The sequence below is a fragment of the Dendropsophus ebraccatus genome, chromosome 5, assembly GCF_027789765.1.
Source record: "Dendropsophus ebraccatus isolate aDenEbr1 chromosome 5, aDenEbr1.pat, whole genome shotgun sequence".
Lineage (NCBI taxonomy): Eukaryota > Metazoa > Chordata > Amphibia > Anura > Hylidae > Dendropsophus > Dendropsophus ebraccatus.
In genome coordinates this window covers 108,460,674-108,484,376 of record NC_091458.1, presented here as the reverse complement: position 1 = coordinate 108,484,376, position 23,703 = coordinate 108,460,674, and the positions used below count along the sequence as shown (strand labels likewise).

Here is a 23,703-nt window from a genome sequence, read left to right as displayed (position 1 = left end):
TGTGGTGTTACAGGTAGAGAATACAGTGTGCTGTGTGGTGTTATAGGTAGAGAATACAGCGTGGTGTATTGTGTTGCAGGTAGGGACATTGACCCGGACTAGGCATATAAAAGAGGTCTTCCTCATAAGATGAAAGCGCAACCAGCCAAAAAACTAAAATAAAAAAACGCACGTATGCCACTGAATGTGAATAGGACATAAAAATGTGTGGCATAAAATGTATTAAACAACAAAAAAAAAAGCGTTTCAACTCAGTGTTATCTCATACAGCCTTCATCAGGTGTTACCTGAGCAACTGCTCAATCAGGAAGTAGTTTCTGAACTGGGTCAGACAATGCTACGTGATTCTGCAGAATAGTAATTTTTCTACCTCATGTTGGAGTACCCCTTTAAGGGTGGGTTCACACAGGCCAGATTTGCTGTAGAAAGTGGGTTAACAGCTAAGATATCCTGAATTTGATCTATCAGTCACCAGATCCTATTCATTTTTACTAGAGGACTAATCTAATGCCAAAAGGCTCCATGTTACGGCAGTCTCCAAGTGTTTTTATAAGCTCTGTCACAGTTGGTTCCTTCATGATGCCGGTGGATGAAGCAATGCTCTTTTCTACCCATAATCTTAGGCCACTTTTATAACAAGTACTTTTTAAAAAAACATTTTGTCCCAAAAATGAGAACCACTGCCCTGTGGGAATACACAACGTGGTCACATGACCACAAAGTATATAAACGAAAGATGCCCAAAAAAGTAAAGGAAAAAAAACACCATAGCAATAAGTTTTTTTTCTCTACTCAAAACTGAATTGGGTCTTTGGGAGAGGGAAGTGGGGCAGGGGGTAAAAAAAAAATAATAATTAAAAAAAAAAACTGCTGCTGCAGTTATGACCAGTTACTTGCTAGGTGGTTAAGTGTGACACCACTTTTAGGCTATGTTCACACTATGTATCTGTGCGGCTGTATTTTTTATGCGGCTGGAAATGTGCGTCTGAAACTACGGCCGTGGGAAAAAATAGACATGCGGCTGAAAACATACGGTCATTTACTTGGAAATCTGGTTCAACTTAAAATAACAAATAAAATCTTTAGAAAGTGATGCAAACCGGGGTTTGCGATCCTCTGCAGTGATGCCGATGCCTCTCATGGTTAATATATTTAATTAATAAAACACATTTTCATTGTAATAAAGTCCCTTTCGTTGTTCAATAATTAAATTTAAACGAATCCATCATTTTGCAATTAAATATACTGTTAAAATAAATATATATATAAATAAATGTATATTTATATATATATATATATTTTTTGACAGTATATTTAATTGCACAATGATGGATTTGTTTAAATTAAATTATTGAACAACGAAACTAATTTTATTACAACGAAAATGTGTTTTATTAATTAAATATTATTTAGTACAGGAAGCTCCATTAAGCCGTTAATTCATATTCCCGGTAAATAGAGCATTCTGTACTAATCAACACTTTACTTTAATTAAAACATCAAATGTTTCTTCTAATTATGTTATCACAATAGCATTATTAGAAGAAACATTTTGAATTATATGTGCGCTCAGCTGATTGGCTGATCGGCTGAGCGCACATATAAAGAGCCGGTCCGCAGTACAGTCACTTCATTATGCTGAGGACCAGCGAAGAGGCAACATCGGGGTGAGTATGAAGCTCTCCCCACCCCCTCCCCAGCACTGCACCCATCCCAGTAAGGAAGGGGGGTCACTTAACCCCTTCCTTGCTGGGATGGGTGCAGTCTGACATCAGTCTGGCCCCCAAGGGGTTAAGGGGGATGCAATACATCCTCCCTTAACCCCTTGCGGGCCAGACTGTAAGCAGCGATCTGTAAAGATGCTGCATACTGTAAGGTGCACAACACCGCTCACAATGATGGGTGTTGTGCTCCTGTTTGTGTGTTTTTTGTGTGTTTCTCCCTTTTTGTTTTTCAGATATCGGTATCCTGTGGATTACGTCGGATTCGGTGGACTATGTCGATGACCAGCGGTTGTTTGGTTGTTTTTTTTATAAAATGGTCGATGAGGGGTGTGGGGGTGTTTTTATTTGAATAAAAAAAATTTTTCACTTGTGTGTTGTCTTTATTTCTTTACTTTATAGACTTAGTAGTGGAAGCCATCTAATAGACGGAATCCATTACTAAGTCGGGGCCTAGCATTAGCCGGTATAAAATGGCTAACACTAACCCCCCATTATTACCCCAGTACCCAATGCCACCAGGGGTACTGGGAAGAGCCGGGTGCCAGTGCTCCCGGAGCGTCAAAATTGGCGCTCCTGGACTGGGGCGGCAGCAGGCTGGTAAGATTTAGGCTGGGGAGGGCCTAAACGAATGACTCTTCCCACCCTGGTGTTACCAGGCTGCTGTCGCTTGGTTTTTAACCCGGCTGGTTATGAAAATAGGGGGGACCCTATGCGTTTTTTTTTTTTTAAATGAATAAATAATTGAAAATGAAAAAACGCATAGGGTCCCCCCTATTTTTACAACCAGCCGGGTTAAAAACCAAGCGACAGCAGCCTGGTAACACCAGGGTGGGAAGAGCCATTGATTTAGGACCTCCCCAGCCTAAATTTTACCAGCCTGCTGCCGCCCAGTCCAGGAGCGCCAATTTTGACGCTCCGGGACCACTGGCACCCGGCTCTTTCCAGTACCCTGGTGGTATTGGGTACTGGGGTAATAATGGGGGTTAGTGTTAGCCATTTTATACCGGCTAACACTAGGCCCCGACTTAGTAATGGATTCCGTCTATTAGACGGCTTCCACTACTAAGTCTATAAAGTAAAGAAATAAAGACAAGACAAAAGTGAAAAAAAAAATTTATTCAAATAAAAACACCCCCACACCCGTCATTGACCATTTTATAAAAAAAAAACTGCTGTTCATCAACGTAGTCCACCGAATCCGACGTAATCCACAGGATACCGATATCTGAAAAACAAAAAGGGAGAAACACACAAACAGGAGCACAACACCCATCATTGTGAGCGGTGTTTTGCACCTTACAGTATGCAGCATCTTTACAGATCGCTGCTTACAGTCTGGCCCCCAAGGGGTTAAGGGAGGATGTATTGCATCCCCCTTAACCCCTTGGGGGCCAGACTGATGTCAGACTGCACCCATCCCAGCAAGGAAGGGGTTAAGTGACCCCCCTTCCTTACTGGGATGGGTGCAGTGCTGGGGAGAGGGTGGGGAGAGCTGTATACTCACCCTGATGTTGCCTCTTCGCTGGTCCGCAGCACAATGAAGTCACTGTACTGCGGACCGACTCTTTATATGTGCGCTCAGCCGATCAGCTAATCAGCTGAGCGCACATATAATTCAAAATGTTTCTTCTAATAATGCTATTGTGATAACATAATTAGAAGAACTATTTGATGTTTTCATTAAAGTAAAGTGTTGATTAGTACAAAATGCTCTATTACCGGGAATATGAATTAACGGCTTAATGGAGCTTCCTGTACTAATTAATATTTAATTAATAAAACACATTTTCGTTGTAATAAAATCAGTTTCGTTGTTTAATAATTTAATTCTAACGAATCCATCATTGTGCAATTAAATATACTGTCAAAAAATAAATATATATATAAATATACATTTATTTATATATATTTATTTTAACAGTATATTTAATTGCACAATGATGGATTCGTTAGAATTAAATTATTTAACAACGAAAGGGACTTTATTACAAAGAAAATGTGTTTTATTAATTTAATATATTAACTATTAGAGGCATCGGCATTCGGCATTATTGCCGGCTATTTTTGAAGTACTCCGTACGGACCGCTTGTCAATCCACGGCCGTGAATTTGCACAGTTCCAGCCGCAAACAATGGTCTTGTTCATTTTTTACGGGTCCGTTTACGATCGGGCCGTAGGCTCATACATGGTATGCACTGTGCAGCCGTATATCGTATACTTTCCAGCGTACGCATGAACCGGAAAAATACGGCCGATGATTTACCGCCCGCAATACAGCCGCACAGATACATAGTGTGAACCTAGCCTTAAGGTGGATGATCGATTGAGTGTAGCTCAGCCGGTTAGGAGGTCGTTGTGAGGCCAGTGCTAACTCAGCACACAGGTGTTATGGTATACCTGCTTTAAATTTTTTTGTGGCTGGCTATATTGATCCCCGATGGTGGAGATATGACCCACCGGGGCTGTCAGTACTGCCCCCCACAGAATGGGGAAATTGCCCAAGTACAGTGTAGCTCGTGTGTAGGTGCTGGTGCAATGATCACTGAGTCCCAGTAGAATAAATAAAACAGTTTCACTGGCAAGTCTCTGGTAATACAGGTTAATTATACTTGGCTGATACAGACTTCCTCTCACTAGATCTGTACTAAGAGAGGTAGATAGTAAGATAGTAGTGCTGACTTGGTTATGTGCTGAGAAGAGTAGAGAGTTCAGAAAAGTGGAGAGGAGTTTGTCTTGAGAGTCCCCAACCCAATGTAGTACTACTGTGCTCTGCTAGAACTTTAGAAGAAGAAGAATACTTGAGAATAATACTTGAAAGAAGAAGAATAATTGTGCCTGTGTTTTTACCTTTGTCGCTATGCCACCTTTTGCCCTGTAGTGTCGGGTACTCATCCTATATGTCTTGGTTACCTGAGTTGAGCTAAGTGTCCGAGGGTGTCCCGGTGTCACCTGCGCTGCGAGATAGAGTAAGTAGGCTCTTGGCTGCTTTGCTCTATCCAGGTCAGTTCCTCTGCTCTAGGATACTGTCTTGCACTGTGTTGAGATGTTCACGGCGTGGATTGGGGAGATCCCTAACTTGTCCTCTCTGTAGGTGTTTAGCACTGCATTGGTAATAGAAAGGTTGCTTCAAGAAAGAAAGTCTCTATATTCTCCATACGTGTCTGTACACTAGAGCTGGTCTGTCCCGGACAAGGAACCTAGCAGAGCCAGGCTCCTGGCTAAGCTCAGCAGGGATGCCTCATCTGTGTGTGCTACTCTTCAGGGAAACAAAGAGAAATTGAACTACACTTCCTCTCCCCATGTGACTACCTCCTACATGTGACTACTTCCTACATGTATGCAACAGCTCCTGTGAGTGGTGGAGAAAGGAGGATAGATATAGGCAGAAGGAAAGAGTTTCTCTCATTGGTCTACAGAATCACAAGATACAACACAATAACCCCTACATGACTACAGCTGTGCAATATACATACATAAATATACATAATACTGACATCTAGGGACAAAACTTATACATGACTTCACACCACTTTACTTTTGAGGTACAAGGCTTTTGCGAGGGGTGTTCCAAGTGGAAACACCCGTTGTAGGACACCACACATGAATGCTCAGCTATGAGAGTGCTCTCATAGAGAGGCTTAGAAGAGCGTCACTTCCAGCCTTCGATTGATATGGAGGCATAAAGAGGTGTTAAAGGAGCGGTGACCTCACTTGGGATTTGAACAGCGCCACAGAAACGCAGCGAAGCTGTGCCGCGGGACACCGATCATTGCTGGTATATGTGCCAGCACTCAGCGACGGTACAAATAAAAAATATTTTGTCGACTGCTTCTTAAAGCTCCGAAAATATTTCAGCAGGGCTTTTATCAGCTTCATTAGCATGTAGCACACTATGGCATGAGTACAGATTTGGAATCACTCCTTTTTTTTTTTTACCTATCCAGTCATTTCATTAGTTTCGCTATATTATTGATTCATTTACTATTGATTGAAATAATTCTCTAGAATTTTATGGAACCATACTTTGCATCAATCTGCCTCTGATTTAATTACCAGTCATACTTAAAGGGGTTATCTAGCGCTACAAAAACATTGCCACTTTCTACCAGAGATAGCCCCACTTTTGTGTGGGGTTTTGCTGCTCTGTTCCATTGAAGTAAATGGAGCTTAATTGCAAACCACACCTGAACTGGAGACAAGAGTCGTGTTGTCTCTGAAAGAAAGTGGCCATGTTATTTTCATGGTTTTCTTGTAAATAAGTGAGAAAAAGTTGCCCGTTCTATTGCATTCTGTGTTATAATGTGTAGATAATGCTTTCATGGATACAATTCATTGTGGCACACAAAGTTATTACAAGTCACTAATAAGGTCCTAATGGCCACTGTGTACAGTCCATGCATTATGTGTGCATGAGTTCTAAAGAAGATAAAACTAGGGCTAGCTTATGTAAATAGATACTATACATTACCCAACTAAGGCTAAAAAGCTTTGAAGTTCTCCCACTAGTAATGAATTACCTTGTATTAACAACACAAGCAACAGGTTTTACTGGGCGGCAGACTGAGTGAAGTTTATGTGAGCAGCTTGTGTATTCTGGTTACCATCAATATCTGCATGTTTATATTTCTTAGAAGATAAATACTGTACCAACACATAGTACATAAAAACATAGAACAAATACTGTACCAACACATAGTACATAAAAACATGGAACAAATGCTGTACCAACACATAGTACATAAAAACATAGAACAAAGCAGTCAGCAACCTCTGCTAAACAGTTTTTTCTTTTTTTTTTCTTACATAGAAACATAGAAGATTGTCTGCAGAACAAGACCACTGGGTCCATCTAGTCCAGGGGTGGGGAACCTCCGGCCCGCGGGCCGCATCCGGCCCCTGAGACCTCCCGATGCGGCCCGCGGCCCGCAGCTCCCCTGTGATGCGCGCCGCTCTGGAGGAGGAAGGAGCCGGCATACACAGCATCCTCCGGTGTCTGTGACAGCTGCCGGACACAGGAGGATGCTGTCTATGCCGGCTTCTTCCCCAGCAGAGCGGCGCGTGTCTTCAGTCTCCTGCGGGCCGCGCGATGACGTCATTTCATCGCGCGCCGCCTGCAGGAGAAAGATCGGCACAGAGGACCTGGGACAGAAGAGGACCTGGACAGCGTGGGAGCAGAGGTAAGGTGAGTGGGATGTTTATTTTTTTATTTGGGGGTTAACTAGGCCACCAGGGACATGCCTGATGGGGGTTTACTAGGCCACCAGGGACATGTCTGATGGGGGTTAACTAGGCCACCAGGGACATGCCTGATGGGGGTTTACTAGGCCACCAGGGACATGCCTGATGGGGGTTAACTAGGCCACCAGGGACATGCCTGATGGGGGTTAACTAGGCCACCTGGGACATGCCTGATGGGGGTTAAGTAGGCCACCAGGGACATGCCTGATGGGGGTTAACTAGGCCACCAGGGACATGCCTGATGGGGGTTAACTAGGCCACCAGGGACATGCCTGATGGGGGTTAACTAGGCCACCTGGGACATGACTGATGGGGGATAACTAGGCTACCAGGGACATGACTGATGGGGGTTAACTAGGCCTACCAGAGGCATCACTGGGGGGGTTTACTAGGCTACCAGGGACATGACTTGGGGGTTAACTAGACTACAAGGGGCATCACTGGGGGGGTTAACTACAATAGCAGGGGCATCACTGGGGGTTAACTACAATAGCAGGGGCACTAGGGGAACAATACTTTGCCTTGCCCCGGGTGCTGCAAACCCACGCTACTAACTGCCGCACACGGTACGCGGCCCTCGAATGATTTTATTAATGCCCGACCGGCCCTCGACATGGAAAAGGTTCCCCACCCCTGATCTAGTCTGTCCTTTTAGCATTTCCCTTCTTATTATCTTAGGGTAAATATATGTTTTTCCTAAGCAGGTTTAAATTCTGTTATTGTAGATTTACCTACCACATTTTCTGGAAGTTTTTTCCAAGCATCATCCACTCTTTCAGTTTATTTGCCAATAAAGCTGGCGTAAGAGGCTTTACATAAACTGTAGTTCTATTCTTCCTATCAAAACAATGAAAATCTTGACCTAAAGATGGGTCAGTGGGGTCTGTCAGGCATCAGTGATTTGTACAACAAATCTGAACAGCGCCTAAATGAGTTGTTTCTTTTGTGAACTATGACTAGCATCATACAGGACACAGTAACTTCCTATTTGGCCTCTGAGAGGGTGAAAGGCCAGTTTTAATTTTACTTTACTTGAAATATGATGACATTTAGAGATCACTTTACCTAGTAGATGATAAAACTAGCATATGAGTAAGGAGATAATAATAGCACACAGGTGCTAAGGCCTTACTATCAATGTGCCAGTCATTTCCTACATGGATGTCCTGATTTCATTGGTAGAATTTCTTTTTGCTTGTTATAAAAAATACTTTTTCCTTTTTTTAATTGTCTTTTTTTTTTAAATTACAACATACTGTATAAAGATAGGCACGAAGTAAACCATTGCAAAAGCTGACAAGTGCACTATAGAAGAAGCCTGTTGTGTATTCTCAAGTGGAATGCAGGGAAAAAACCCACAAAAACATTATTTTGCAAAGACACTGCAAAAACGGCATAAAAAACCCATAAAGCACCAGGGGGAAAAAAACTTGTTTTTAGCTTATTTAAACCAAAAAAGCAACAAAAAAAAAGTGTGTGTGAATGAGGCCTAGGAATTTGTTAGTTTATTACACATACAAAAAAATAAACAAAAATAATGCCTGTAATTTCTTCTATCAATGCAAATCATACTGATGCTTAGAATAATGAGATGTATAGAATAACTACTGTCATATTTCCTGAATAAAATGGCTGGCCACAGACACAGGTGGTAACTAAATGTGTGCCCCCCAGACTCCCCCACCCCAATTAACAATTATTTTGTTAAAGGGGAACTATCAGCAGATTAGACAAATCTAACCTGTTGATATGTCACTACTGCACAGCAGACGCTGAGGAGGAAATTATGTCTGTTACCTTCCTCCTCGGGTGCAGTTAGTAGTTTGTTCCACGGTACGGTAAGACCGTTAGGAGCGCTGCCCGCCCCCATAGTGCTAATCTGGCCGGCCCGCTCTATTGATTATATTTATAAAGGGGCTGTCCGTCTGGGGGCAGATTGGTGCTATGGGAGCCGGCAGTGCTCTTTACGGGTGCCCCAGTGCTCCTTATGGTCTTACCGGACCGTGGAGCAAACTACTAACTGTATCTAAACTGTGCCAGGGAGGAAGGTACGAGACATACCTTCCTTCTCAGCGTTTCCTATGCAGTAGGGACATATCCGCAGGTTAGATTCGTCTAACCTGCTGATATTTTAAGCTGCAAACCTATAAGTAAAACACATGCTTTAATTCACCATTGTTCTTTCATTATCATTCCAATTATAATATACCAGCAGATATGTTATTCTTTATTCCCATGTCTTCATTTATTTTTTCTGGAAGAGGAACAATAACAATATTCATGGTTTAACTAGGAACAATACTTAAACCTCACAATTACCCATGGTCTCACCTTTGTAAAACCTAAATGTGTATCTTAGAGAACTGTATTAGGAGAATTTCTCTCATCTGCATTAGAGGGAAGCTGCAGGGAATACAGATTTCCCATGACTGCCTCTCCCATGGTGCCACTAACAGAGACATCGGCACTAGTCTATAAATGGAGAAGAGCCATAATGTAATCCCTTATGTAATTATATCATTAAAGGAGAAGCTGCTCTGCAGCCTGGTTCCAGAATATTAGTCTGTTGGCACCACTGTCCTATTGGTTTTCTATTGCACAGCACTTTACAATTACAGAGATACGCATGTAGCCATCAGATTGTCAGGTTTTTGTTTTTTTATTGCTATTGCACCAATATCCTATCACAGCTGTTTTGACATATAAAATACAGGAGGCTAATGGTGCGTTTACACAGAGAGATTTATCTGACAGATTTTTGAAGCCAAAGCCAGGAACAGGCTATAAACAGAGAACAGGTCATAAAGGAAACATTGAGAGTTCTCCTATTTTTACATCTATTACTGGTTTTGGCTTCAAAAATCCTTCAGATAAATCTATCTGTGTAAACGCACCATTAGGAAAGGATCTGCATTTTAGAATTTTAGCCTCCCTCTAGACACAGGCACACACTCTTCTGCTTGAATAAAACTTGGCTTGAGGCAGGTAATAATGGTTCCACACAGTTGATGTTAAGTTATAAAAAGAATTATTTATATGAAACCATGGGATTTTATATGAAACCTCTACCTACTAAGATTGCCTAGCCTGCATTGTTTTACAACTTGGATAGCCTTATGAACTGAAAACATAGTAAACATAAATCATGTAGACCTGCCTTCTCTGTAGTCAGCACCAGATGGCAGCAACATCCTATCTTATTTGCAAGGAAAGTGAAATGCCACCACAGAAAATAATAGCTCAATAAATGTTTTTTTGCTTGTTCCCTATCATAAGTGAATTTGCTTTAAAGGAGTATACTGTATATTGAATGGTATCCCCTATCCACAAAACAAGATAAATAGCTGATCAGTGGCCATCCCGTGAATGGAATTCAAACTTCCGAACATTGTTGAGGGTCAACAATGTTCAGAAGTATCAAAACTTTTGTAGAAATATTACAGTAGTGGTTGATAGGGGGATAACATTTAGGCTGGGTTTGCACACAGAAAAACAAAACCAAAATGCAGCCCTCTTTTGAGTGGTAATAAAAACAATGTGCGAACAGGTAAAAAAAAAAAAAAAACTCCATGTTTTGTAAAAGGAGGTAGTAAATAATGAGCATGTATATTATTTGGAGGATTATAATCAATTATGGCTATTCTATACTGTCAGTGAACTGCTGGCCAATTTCCCATTGACTTCAATGGCCCGCATTATAATCAATTATTATTAGCAATATTTTTAATGTACCATTTTTTCCAGCGTATAAAACGACTTTTTAACCCCGAAAAGTCTTCGGGGGTTGTCTTAAACGCCGGGTATGGCCGCCCCATACGGTGGGGGAGCTAAAAAATCCACATCCCCACCGCATAGGGTGACCACTTTAAAAAAACAAACAGTTAACGCACCTGTTACCCGTTCCCGGCAGCCGCGGGGATAATTTATCCTGGGATAAATTATTTAATAGTATAGCATAATTAATTTTATAAAGTTTCAGCTGGTCATTGTACGTCGAACACCAATGAAACATCATAACTTAAACATCATTATATTTATAGGGAATGTACCAGCAGGTACACCACTTTAGGATTTTAACATCAATAGACGGGTGCTGCGGCCTTTTTTTTAAAATCTTAAAGCAATGTACCTGCCGGCAATTGGAGACTGAGCCTAATTTAAGACTGGCATGAGTATGCTGGTCTTCATAAATGTCCCCCTTGGTGTATATTGCGGCGGAATATGAACCCACTTCATGCTGGATATTTATTTCAGGACTCTCATAAATATATGATTTTAAAGGCTAGGGAAATCTGTTAGCAGTTGAATCTGTGCTGTTAGTAGTTAAACCCTCAGCCCAGGGCACCATAAGGATTCTCAGGGCCGAGGATTCAACTACTAACAGCACGGGAACAGTGCCGAAGAGGATGGTAAAACACATACCTCCCTTTTTGGTGCCCTGTACACAATTGGGGGCTATCAGTAGGTTAGATTCATCTAACGCGCTGATCGTTCCACTTTAAAATCATATGGTGTTTATGACAGTCCTGTATTGATGATGGCAGACATTTCCTAAGCTTGAGAAACTAAAATATTCCAGTGTTGTGAGATATCAAGAAAAACCTGTTTGAGTTTCAGTTAATGAGCAATGGCTTTCTAGATAGATAGACCAAGTTATCATTAAAGTATTTTATATCAAAGTTCTTAGGCACTTATTTGCTGTACTTGCATCACACTTATCTTAGTAGATTTGTTAACCAAACAGTAGCCTTTCTACTCATTCTCATACTATTAGACCCTGAAACTAGCAGAAATATTTCATTTCATGTCTTAAAGTTATTTGCTTTCACTTAGCAGGTGAATTACTCTGTTTCATTTGTATGGAACCAATTGTTGTATATAAAGCAAAAGAAAAACTCTGTTTCAACAGGGCCCAATTTTCCACACTGATTAAAAAAAAAGCCCTTAGGCTGTGTTCACACATGGAGGGGGATTTATCAAACATGGTGTAAAGAAGAATTGTCTTAGTTGCCCCTAGCAACAAATCAGATTCCTCCTTTCATTTTCCAAAGAGTCTGTGAGGAATGAAAGGTGTAATCTGATTGGTTGCTAGGGGCAACTGAGCTAGTTTCACTTTACACCATGTTTGATAAATTTCTACGCCGATGCTTATTTTGTGTTAATGATGGACTTTTGCAGCAATTTTGATGCTGTTTTAGTGCAACATGCGCAAACACTATAAAATAGCGGCAATAACAGATCATTAATGCAAAATAAACGCCATGTTTGAACACAATTACTTACCTTCTCTTAAAGATTTTGCCTACTCTGCAAAAAATCCAATGACTGATACAATCCTTTTAGACAGTGTGTCATCAATAGAATTTTATTACATGTCATTTAATTAGCAGGACAGTAATGTAATCAGCCACAACACACAATGAGGTAGAATTCATTAAAGGGGTTATCTGGCGTTAATATATAATACAACTTTAAATATATTAATGCTGTCATATAGAAAATAACAGAGCCTATACTTACCCGTCCTCTCTCCCCTAGCGTCCTGTTGCGGTGTCACAGGTGTCCCCAGGTGACTGCAGAGCCTCCACCTCCTAGAAGAATTTGTCTCGGGAGTGACAGCCCATTCAGCCAAGATAGGGCAGTGCAGCAGATCCCCAATTACAGAAAAAGTACAATCCCATAGGGTTCTATGGCTCTATTTACACAACTGTAATTTTACAGATCCATGATTTGGCGGTGATCTGTTCTTACATGCACTAATGCAGACTGTAATTTTTTTTAATCCTGGATAACCCCTTTAAGGAGACAACATACAAAGTAATAAAATCCCATGTACAAGAACTTTGCTGGAATTCTAGTAAACTAGGGGTGGGGAAGGTGCAACGGTTTCTTTTAACAGCCAAGGAGAGTGCAAGTATTATGGCCTTAGAACTTTATTTTTTAGTTTTATTGAAAGTGGCAATTTAGACACTAACTTTTAATTTGGGGACCCATAGTTCCATCTGTACATTTCCAGTTTGGTGCCATAAAAATCTGATAAATTAACATTTACATTATTACAAAAGAACATAGTATCACAAAATAACAAGTAACGCATAGTAACGCAAACAAGATTTCAGATAATTTTAACATCGTGTAAACATCCTTTTTCTAGACAGATATAGCTTATGATAATTGTTTTATCAAGTGGTTCATCTGCATCTCTTTAAAGGGAAACTAAGACTCTAACCTTCTGTTATGTTCCTATAACTCACAGAATGTTAGGTGTGAAGGTATTTTTTTTACAATTATCCTTAGTTTTGTTGTTAGTAAATCTTCACTTTATTCAATATGCAGATTATGCAGTTTGTTACACTGGGGATGTTACACTCAATGCACAAATCCAGCCTGCCTCCTTAATACTTCTCCTATGCAGTGATGAGCGCCGGAGTGATGTCGCGGCATTACATTGCCTCTATATTCATGAGAAGGGAGGCCAGCAGGGCGGATCGGGCACTTTAGGAGATAGTCCTGTCCCTTATGCACCAAGCTGCCTAATTTGCGTACAAGATTTAGCAAAAACGGCATTGAAAAATTACCTTAATCCTCGGTATTCCTTGTATTATGGGATCATATCAGCAGGTTAAAGGGGTATTTCAGGAAAAATTTACTTTTCCCCTATCCACAGGACTAGTACATTGCTCTTCCAGTGTACTTGGCTCTCTCCGTTGCTCCATAGGAATAAATAGAGCCGCGGGTCACGTGCCGACCCGGGGCTCTACTCACAACAGAGCCAACCGGGTCCAATACAGAGATCGCCGGGGGGTTCAGGGGTCAGACCCCCCGCGATCTCCTAGTAAAGTAAATTTTTCCCAGACTACCCCTTTAAAGTCCTCTAGCCTGCTGTTAGTCTCCCTTAAAACGGCATGAAAATTGAATTATATACTTTAGGTTTCATGGACATTGCAAAACCTTGTGCACTAACACTGTACTAAGGAACTCCATAAGGAGTCCATACAATGGAATTCTAAATTTCCCAATACACCTTACATAGTATAAAATAAAACCTTTATTATATACTGTAAAACTGGACAGCCATTTAAAATTGTGAGAGTTAGGAGCAACGAAAGACACAGTAATGATAGGTGTCACAGCCAAAGTACAATATCAGTGTAACTGTCTATACGGTAACCTATTATGATTCACAGACTGGCTGCAGTCAGGACCGTGATAGTAAATATTGCTCAGGCTTTAACGCTATTACACACCAAGGTTCCCCCTCATACTCTGGAACTCTAGGCACTCATAATCCATTACAATAAGGCTCTATAGAACTGTACCGATTCCCGATTACTGCTCTGTACAGCTTGGAGGTTGTGCAGGTCCATTATGCAATAGTGTGCATGGGCTCTTTGTAATATACTGAACGTAATATTGCCTTTCCAGTTGTATTACTTCATGGGTGTATGGTTCAGTCTTTATGCCCACAGGTCTATGTAGTCTTGTACAGTCCACCGTACAGACCAGTGATGCCTACATCGCAAGTACTTACAACATTAAACTATTTTTACATAACTAATGTTGTTCCATCTTAATGGCTCTGAATAGATATTTACTAATATTATGGAGAGACTTGCAGTGTTTGTCCTATTTTCTTTCATTACAATTACTACATTGATTAATTTGCGTTGTAGTCACTCAGCATTTTACACTGTTTTATTGCTACAGTATGTCATTGTTACTGTCTACATTACAATCATCATTTTCTTCTTCTTCTACTGTGTCAAAATATGGTATTGCTTTTTCCGGTTGATATATTGACCTTGCTGTCATCTGTTTACTGGGCTTCTTTGGCCAATTCAGCCCTCTGGCCCTGGTCCTTCCGCCTTGAACTCCCTGCTCCTTAGTTTTATGTAATGGTGTCTTTGCTAAAGGACTAAGTAAGATCTCTGTTTGCTCCTCAAATACAGAGTCATTGTCATCAGTGTCATCAGTGTCATGACCTGAATGAAAACCAATAAAAAGTTAGAATGGAGAATCAACCACTCCTAAAGGGGAACTATCAGCAGGTTTGTGAGCAGGAACCTACTGATAGTTCCCGATAACCACCGAAGTCTTCTTACCGACGCTAGTCCTCTCACCATGTCAAGTGCTGCCGTTTTCCGGATAATTATTGCAATACAGAAATGCCTCCAAGGGTCCTAACCAGTTAATCAGCAATTTGTATTGCATTAATTATCCGGAAAACTGTGGCACTTGAGATGCTGAGAAGGCTGCCATTGGTAAGAAGACTTTGGCGTCTACCGGGAACTATCAGTAGGTTTCTTCCTGCTGATAGTTCCCCTTTCAAAAATGGACATATATATTGTTAGTAATTTGTATAGTGCTATATTGTAATTCACATTCCAAACTGCTGAAACTGTTAGATAGCTGTTAGGTCAAGTAGACACCTGGCACCTTTTATATATTCGTCCCTGTATTAGAACATAGAAAAACACTTTTATTCTTCAGTGCAAAGAGTCAGAGACTTCTGATCTGCAGCAGGCTGTGACTGTGACTGTCAGTCAAGGCTTAGCTTCCAGTTGACTAACAATCAAGAAGGGATAGGGATGGGAGGGGGAGTGAGGCCATGTTACGGCCTTCAGCATTTGCACTTCAGAAGCCTGGGAAAGCCTCTTTGGCTCTTTGTACTGAAGAATAAAAGCATTTTTTACACTCTGGAAGCACAGATGGATATGTAAAGGTTCCACGTGTCTCCTTGCCCTAACACTGTGCGCAGTTTAGAACCTGATTTGCAGTTGTTTTCCTTTAACACTTCGAAGTTTTTTTGTTTGTTTTTTTGCAACGTTCTCTTTTTTCCAGTTTTCTTAAATGATTTTTTTTCCACAGTTGTTAGTAGCAGTATACTCAAATATATCTTACCTGGAAAGGATTCTTGCTCAAAGTATTCCCCTGGTTTATAGCAGTCATGGGGGAGTGATAAATAGCGGACATTCTGAGCATCTGTCTATAAAGAGAGGTATACGTTCTATTTAATTCAACCACCTTTTCTTTTTAAAGAAAATTTGCTGTTCTTCTTAAAAGGACACTGACAGCACGAATACAATATGCGCATATCAGTGCTTCAAGTTTTTCTCAGGTACCTTTTTATCTTGGTTGTCTGATCTGGCATGTTCGTTAAATAAAATGTTTATTTCAAGGTGACCGTGTCACCGCGGGGGGTCTGTGACAGTGTTTGCTCCCACCCTACTCTCGGACCACGGCTCCATCATTATGCCGCCTCTGCCTCCTCCAAAGAGATTGATCGTCGTCTCATCTTCAGCTGTGCTAGATTTTATTGTAGCCAACGATAAGCCAGCTGTCAATCATTGTACCACACACATTTGTGTTTGCAGTATCATAAGTGCCCAGTGCACAATGGGAGATAGTTCACACATGGGCTGTTAGAATATGGAAATTACCTCTATTCTCTGGGGAATCTGTTATCATTATTTCACAATGCATTTAGATGTGATAACATTCAAGTCCAAAGCTTCCCTGAACCCCAACTTCTAAGTGTGTTCAAAACTTCTAAATGTGTTGGTAAATAAAAAAATAAAAATCACCATTCCCTCCCAACACCAATTGTCTAAGAAAAAAAAGATTGATTTTGATACGTTGTCAGCTTGCCTTTTTTTGGGGACATAAAACCTGAATGATGCAGTTTAGTCTTTAGATCTTTATTCCAGTGTGGGGGCCCTCAGTAGGCCTCACCATTACCCATCTATATCATTTACCTGTCTTTCCCATGGGAGGCTGCTGCCTTTTTTAATGTTTGAGAAACGGCGAACCAGTATTTCTTTGTTTTGCCTTTCGCTGTCCTCTTTTGGTAAATTGTACTTGACATATGAAGATGTCTAGAACCAAGGGAAGAAAGAATAGAGAATCAGAGTCATTTCTGTGCATATATTGAACCTAAATTTGTAACTGACCTTGCAATTTTTTAGTGTAGCATGTGCAGTGTCCCACCACATGCTGTGCAGCTGCATTATGGTTGTGAGATAAGTCACTCCTTTGATGTACTGGTAAAGTCTGTCTCTGATTTACATTTTTCATGTATGATTTGTGCACTGTGGATATTGGCGTCATTTAGTGGCTACTTTGTGTTATGGTCAAAACAACTGATTCATGCATTAGTCAGACACTCACACTGGAATGGATGGCCCTAGAAGGTGAGTTGTCTCTGCTCAGTCTCCAATACCCTCCATAGCTAAGGGAGGGTTTCCTGTAAGGGGAAGGAGGAGTTAGTGGTAAGCACTCGCGGGAAGGGTCCTCTTCCCCATGTAACAGTCTGCCATTTGCCTTCATGTAATGTGTTTTTGATCTTGTAATGTTCCTGTTTGTTACCCCCATTGCTTGTATAGTGCTCTGTAATTCAAGGGAATCTGTCAGCACCTTTTCTTGTTCTGAGGTGCTGACAATGTGAGGAAGGTCAGTGTGTTGTAGTGGCGTCTCATACCTTTATTTTTCCAATCGGTCCTGTACCTTCGGTAATTTATCTTCATAACTGTCAAAGAGGGGGAGTGGTGATGGCTTTGTGCCGCACTTTGGCCGGCCTCACCACTCCCCCTCCCAACTTGTATTGCATATTCATGGAGCCGGTCCCCCGGCCTCCTGGCGGCGTCATCAGTATCTTCCTTGTTCTGTGAAGTGCGTGCACGCTCCCGCGGCGATTCGTGCATGCGCCGTAGTGCGTCGGAGTAGATGCGCTACGGCACATGCGCAAATTGCCGCGGGAGCATGCGCACACTTCACAGAACAAGGAAGATACTGATGTCGCCACCAGGAGGCCGGGGGACCGGCTCCATGAATATGCAATACAAGCTGGGAGGGGGAGTGGTGAGGCGGGCCAAAGTGCGGCACGAAGCCATCACCACTCCCCCTCTTTGACAGTTATGAAGATAAATTACCGAAAGAAGAGGGCCGATTGGAAAAATAAAGGTATGAGACCCCACTACAACACACTGACCTTCCTCACACTGTCAGCACCTCAGAACAAGAAAAGGTGCTGACAGATTCCCTTTAAGGGTGCTTTATAAATAAATAATAATAATAGTGTAGAGGAAGGGTGGAGGAGTGACCATAGAGAGATAGAAGGAGGAGAACCTGTCAACATTGGCGTCCTTCTGTTTATTCCGCAGTACACTACACTACAACAACTCTCAATTTTTCTGCTGCCCTGCTCCAACAAATGGAAATGTGGGTAACCTGCAAGGACCTGCCAAGCCCTTGAGCATGATAGGCTGTGGCACCACAAGGCCCAGGTGCCCTTTCCATTAATTGACATTCTACTTGGGCTGCAACGCAAGATTGGGCTGCACATTGTTTTCCAATCATTTCAGTCATTGCCTGTATGTGTGAGCAAATTCACATACACATATTAATAAACCTGGTGTAAATTGAAACTGGCTCAGTTGCCCCTAGCAACCAATCGGATTCTACCTTTCATTTTCCAAAGAGTCTGTGAGGAATGAGGTGGAATCTGATTGGTTGCTAGGGGCAATTGAGCCAGTTTCACTTTACACCATGTTTGATAAATTTCCCCCCTGGTTTCATTTTTTAGACTGATCACAGGTCCTCTTTAGGGTGCGTTCACATGTACAGGATCTGCAGCAGATTTGATGGCGCAGATTTGAATCTGCAGCAGATCGCATTCTTCTTCTAATGTTCCTAGTGCATGTTAAAACCTAGAAAGTGTGACTTTTATGGCTTACTTTAGGACTGTTTGCTAACATGTTTAGATTTGTATATTACTTTATAAGTATACCTAATTTATGAACAGGCTTATAGAATGAGTTGTATCTTACCCTTTGACGCACACGATATAGACTATTTGTTAATATGCCTTTCATCTGTACAATTTCTTCTGATGAAAATGTTCTTGCCAGTTTTTGTTTTCTATAGGTTCTAGAAAGTATTAAAGGATACAAGTATTATTACAGTATCTGTTCAGGCTTGCCAAATTGGGTAGCTTTAACAAGACTCTAGGCCAGGGGTGGGCAATTAATTTTCCCATGGGACCACATGACAAATTGAAATGGTTTTCGAGGGCCAGTCTACGACTTGAGTATTTTTTGTGCTATGTCTAATAGTACGACACTGCTGTGGTAGATTCATCCAACAACTACAAATACCACTTACTGTAATGATGTCTCCGACAAATCTCTCTTAATGCCAAACTTCGTCATCTCGATGGCTTGTTTAATTTTAAGTTTTTTGTGAAGATTAACTATACTTGATTTAGGCTGACTTTCACGAATAAGAGCTTTTCTTAAAAACTTGTGATCAACTTTTTTAAACCTGAAACACAAATTTATATGTAATATCTGTAGCTATTACCAAAAATTATACAACAAGTTAATAATCTGCCTGCACCATGCTACATGAAGACTGACACATTTGAAATGGTTACACAGAATAATAATTATAAGTTAAGAGCAAAATAAATGTTATAACATAAATTAATAGTCCTGCCCAAAATCAATGTAAAGAGCAGTAACAATAAGGGGTACAAAAGAGACAGCCACAGTCCTGAAGCCTGTAAGGCCACAAAAGTACCTCTTCTACATAAGAACACACCAGTTCTCAGGGCCGTTCCCAGGCTTTCTGCCGCCTGAGGCAAACCCGGGCTGCCGCCGCCCCCAGCCCACCGTGCGTTGATTGCAAACATTTTTTTTACTTACTTCTCCTTCACTTGATAGTGTCCCCAATGGCCACATATATCCGCAATTCCTGTTTTCAGATGATCCATTAGCTAACAAGTAACAAGTAATGAGAAATGTTAAAGAAATACATTAAGATGGCGTTCTTCTAAAATGGGATGCCAGTAGTAAGATGCCCTGTGATCATTTTATCAACAGGTGTTGTGTGTTCCAAAAGAGATTTTATGATAACTATCAGAATACATTTTCTATTGACACAGCTGAAAATAAGATTTCTACATTTAGCGGACAGGAGAGACAGGTTAAGCTACGTACAGTAGATTCAACATATCTCTTCTTACATACTTGGACTGCTGCAGATTATTTTTATACGATGTTCCCTATCCTGTACCATCCACTGGTTGCATTTGGTCATCATGGGGTTCACATACTAATTAAGGGCCAGTCCACACTGAGCAAATTCGGCAGAGAGTTCAGTTGCAGAAACCCGCCTGCCTCAGTGTCAAAGGGCAACTCTGTGGGAGGACTCACGCGCCTCCACTCAATGAATTGACATGTCAACTCTTTGAGCAGAGAACCGAGGCGTGCAAGCCCTCACATAGACATGCTGTTTGACACTGAGGCAGGCGGGATTCCGCGGCAGAACTCTCTGACGAATTTGCTCAGTGTGGACTTGCCCTTATAAGACATCAGAAGGAGTATGTTCTCAGTATTTAATATAAAACAGTAATTGTAGATAAAAGAAGATAAAACACATAGCTAAGTAATGCTGCGTTTACACTGAACGATTAACATTCAAATTTTCTCAATAACGATCGCATTTGAGCGATAATCGTACCGTGTAAACATAGCAAACGATCAAGCGACGAGCGAGAGACAGCGAGAGATTTTGATCTTTCAACATGTTCCTAAATCGTTGTTCGTCGTTCACTAAAAATTTGCAGATTGTTTCGTGTAAACAGTCTTTCACCGATTTACCCTATGTAAAAGATGGGCTTAAGCAATCTTAAAAACTACCGCAATAACGATTTTTCTTACGAATTTTTTAAACGATTTTTCTAACAATTTATTCATCTAAATGCTGAAAATCGTTAAAAGATCGATTGGTCGAATTATCGCTCCGTGTAAACGTAGCATAAGTCTACAACATTTTAAGCATCTTTAACCCCTTCAAGACAGAGCCCATTGATGCACACATGTCTGGGTCAAATTAAGGCAATGTTCTTCCCCGCCTTCTAAGAGCCATAGCGCTTTTATTTTTCCACCTACAGGGCAGGTTGGGGTGTCATTTTTTGCACCATGATCTCTAGTTTTTATTAATATCATATTGGTGTAACTGAAAAATTTTGATCACTTTTTAATAATTTTTTTTCAAATTTAAAAAAAATCTGTAATCCTGGTGTGTGTTTATTTTTCCTTTACGAGGTTCAATGTGCGGGAACATTAATGTTATATTTTAATAGGTCGAACAATACCTCATGCTACGATATATAAGCCATAAGGCAGATGTTATTTAATGTTTATTTATTTATTTTACATATTTTTATTTTTATAATGGGCAAGGAGGTATATTAAACCTTTATTGGGAGGGGGTTTATAAGGGTTTTTTAAATACTTTTTAAAACCTTTTTTATTACAAATTTTTTAACACTTGTTTTCACTGTAAATCATGCAATCACTAGATTGCATAAACTGATCTATGCATTGCCACAGCATAGCAAAGATCAGTGTTATCGGTGATCTGTGCATAGAGCCTGCCTGACAGCAGACTCTATACATGGAACGCCGATCCAACAGGATGGAGGTAAGTGGATTACCCCGTCCGTTGGTACAAGCGATCGGGACCCCCCTCAGCCATGTCCTGGAGCTTGTCCTGTCACTGAGTACCTTAAATGCCTCAATCCCTATACATTGCGGCTGCGGGATCGATTATTATTAGAGATGAGCGAACCTCGAGTATGCTCGAGTCCATCCGAACCAGATCGTTCAGCATTTGATTAGCGAGGGCTGCTGAAGTTGGATAAATCCCTAAGGCTATGTGGAAAACATGGATATAGTCATTGGCTGTATACAAGTTTTCTAGACAACATTAGAGCTTTATTCAACTTCAGCAGCCACTTCTAATGCTGAATGATCAAATGCTGAATGATCGGGTTCGGATGGACTCGAGCATGCTTGAGGTTCGCTCATCTCTAATCATTATCCACGGCTCCCGGAACACTGATGTGTGCATAGCCACTCTCACTGCAGCGGTCCCGCACACATCAAACCCCTCTCACCTCAGAAACGTATATATACGTTCCTACTGCTTGGAGTATGAGCAGTAGGAACGTATATCTACGTATTTTTGAAGGGGTTAATAATTTGTTACCATTGTTTAAATTACATTTCACATAGAAAACTGTCAGAAGAAAAATGAAAAGCAAAAAAAAACTAATTTAAAAGAAAATTAATGGGGGATTAGAACCAAAGGTAAAACAAGTAGTTTGCACATTAGAAATAACCTTAGCATCCCATGACCTTTGTAAATGTACTCTATAGCCTTGTGTTTTACATGACCCCGAACTTGGTGACTTCTCGTATTTTATACTTACTCGTGAATGAATCTCTTGGTTAATTGTTTCTTCACGAGATGTTCTTCTCACATTTAGAAATCTTACTAATGGTCCGATTGTAATTCCCTGTATTTAAATAAAAAGATATATTACACATTGCATGTTTTATCTAGTGATGGATATATGGATAAATTGTCTTACCATGACAAACACTGTAAAGTATATAACCACAATAGTAGAAGTGATAAACATGTTTTTCCTTGGAAATAATAGTACTGGCAGCAAAAACACAAGTGAAAAGCTACTAGCACCACGTAAGCCACTGTAGGCAATGATGAACTGATCTTTAAAACTGAATGGATATGTCCGGTAACGATTTATGACCGAGAACAAAAGTAAAACACCTACAGAAGAGAGAAAAACTAAGATCAACATAGTGTTTAAACATATTGACACATACTTTTAGGTTATGTTCACACACCATCAAAATGACGGCTGTTTTCATTAGACCTCCTTGGACGAACTTTAAATGATAGTCGTCCAATGAATTCAGACGTCATTTTAACAGTGTGTGAACATAGCCCTAATGTTTCAAAAGTAAAGATGGGCAAAGCAGGCTTTTTTAAGGTTCGCACCAAGCCGAACAATCAGTGTTTGAATCCCGCTGTCTGTCTGCTCTGCTGAAAAGGAGGATACAGCTCAAGGACTGCTGGAAACATGGATACAGCTTATGGCATATGGTTATATTTATGCTTTCAAGGCAATCCACGGGCTGCATCCACCTTCTTCAAGGAGCAGACAGACAGCGGGATTCAAAGGCTTTCAAGGATTCAAGGCTTTATATGAACTCTAACGAAGCCGCTTCATGTATCTCTATTCAAAAGCTATTTACAACTTGCACACTAGTAGGAAGTAGAAAAGTAGAGTTTCAAACTTTTTAGATTCATGGACACCTGATTGCATTCACAAAAAATAATTGAAAATTGTATTTCACACAGTTTTTACCTCTAGAGACATTTAGTGCATAACCACGGGCTATACCATTAATGTATGATAGCCAGCAATGCCACTTCTAGGACTCCCACTATTTAGGATAAAGTGAGACCCCTGATTTCAAATATGCCTGTTGAGGTGGCTGCCAGTTGTCATTAGAGATGAGCAAATCTGCCGAGGTTCGGGTTCAAATGAACCTGAACTCTTGGCTTCTGACTGCCGCTGTCTGCCCGCTCCGTGGAGAGGGTGGATACAGCCGGAGGACGCCTGGAAAGCTGGGATACAGCCATAGTCATAGGCTGTATCCCAGTTTTCCAGGCAGTCCTCCGGCTGTATCCAGCCTCTCCACGGAGCGGGCAGACAGCGGCAGTCAGAAGCCGAGAGTTCAGGTTCGTACGAACCCGAACCTCGGCAGGTTCGCTCATCTCTAGTGGTCATATCCTGCTGGCCATCTGTGTTATGGCTAATTTTTCTTGTTTATGTCAGTTACAAAACCGAGCAGCAAAGTGTAT

General features: G+C 40.9%; 1 protein-coding gene across 1 annotated transcript in view; it reads right to left on the bottom strand.

Moving 5' to 3' along the window:
* Positions 1 to 12,300: 12,300 nt before the first annotated feature.
* The window catches only part of SLC9A4 (solute carrier family 9 member A4), a 30,677-nt gene continuing 19,274 nt past the window's right edge, over positions 12,301 to 23,703 (bottom strand). The window contains exons 5-12 of the mRNA XM_069970976.1: positions 22,400 to 22,602; positions 22,238 to 22,324; positions 19,665 to 19,735; positions 19,123 to 19,281; positions 18,789 to 18,888; positions 16,719 to 16,838; positions 15,865 to 15,949; positions 12,301 to 14,945 (exon numbers count right to left, since the gene is read on the bottom strand). Of these exons, the coding sequence (XP_069827077.1) occupies positions 14,665 to 14,945; positions 15,865 to 15,949; positions 16,719 to 16,838; positions 18,789 to 18,888; positions 19,123 to 19,281; positions 19,665 to 19,735; positions 22,238 to 22,324; positions 22,400 to 22,602 (1,106 nt within the window). The 3' untranslated portion in view covers positions 12,301 to 14,664. The remainder of the gene's footprint in view (positions 14,946 to 15,864; positions 15,950 to 16,718; positions 16,839 to 18,788; positions 18,889 to 19,122; positions 19,282 to 19,664; positions 19,736 to 22,237; positions 22,325 to 22,399; positions 22,603 to 23,703) is intronic.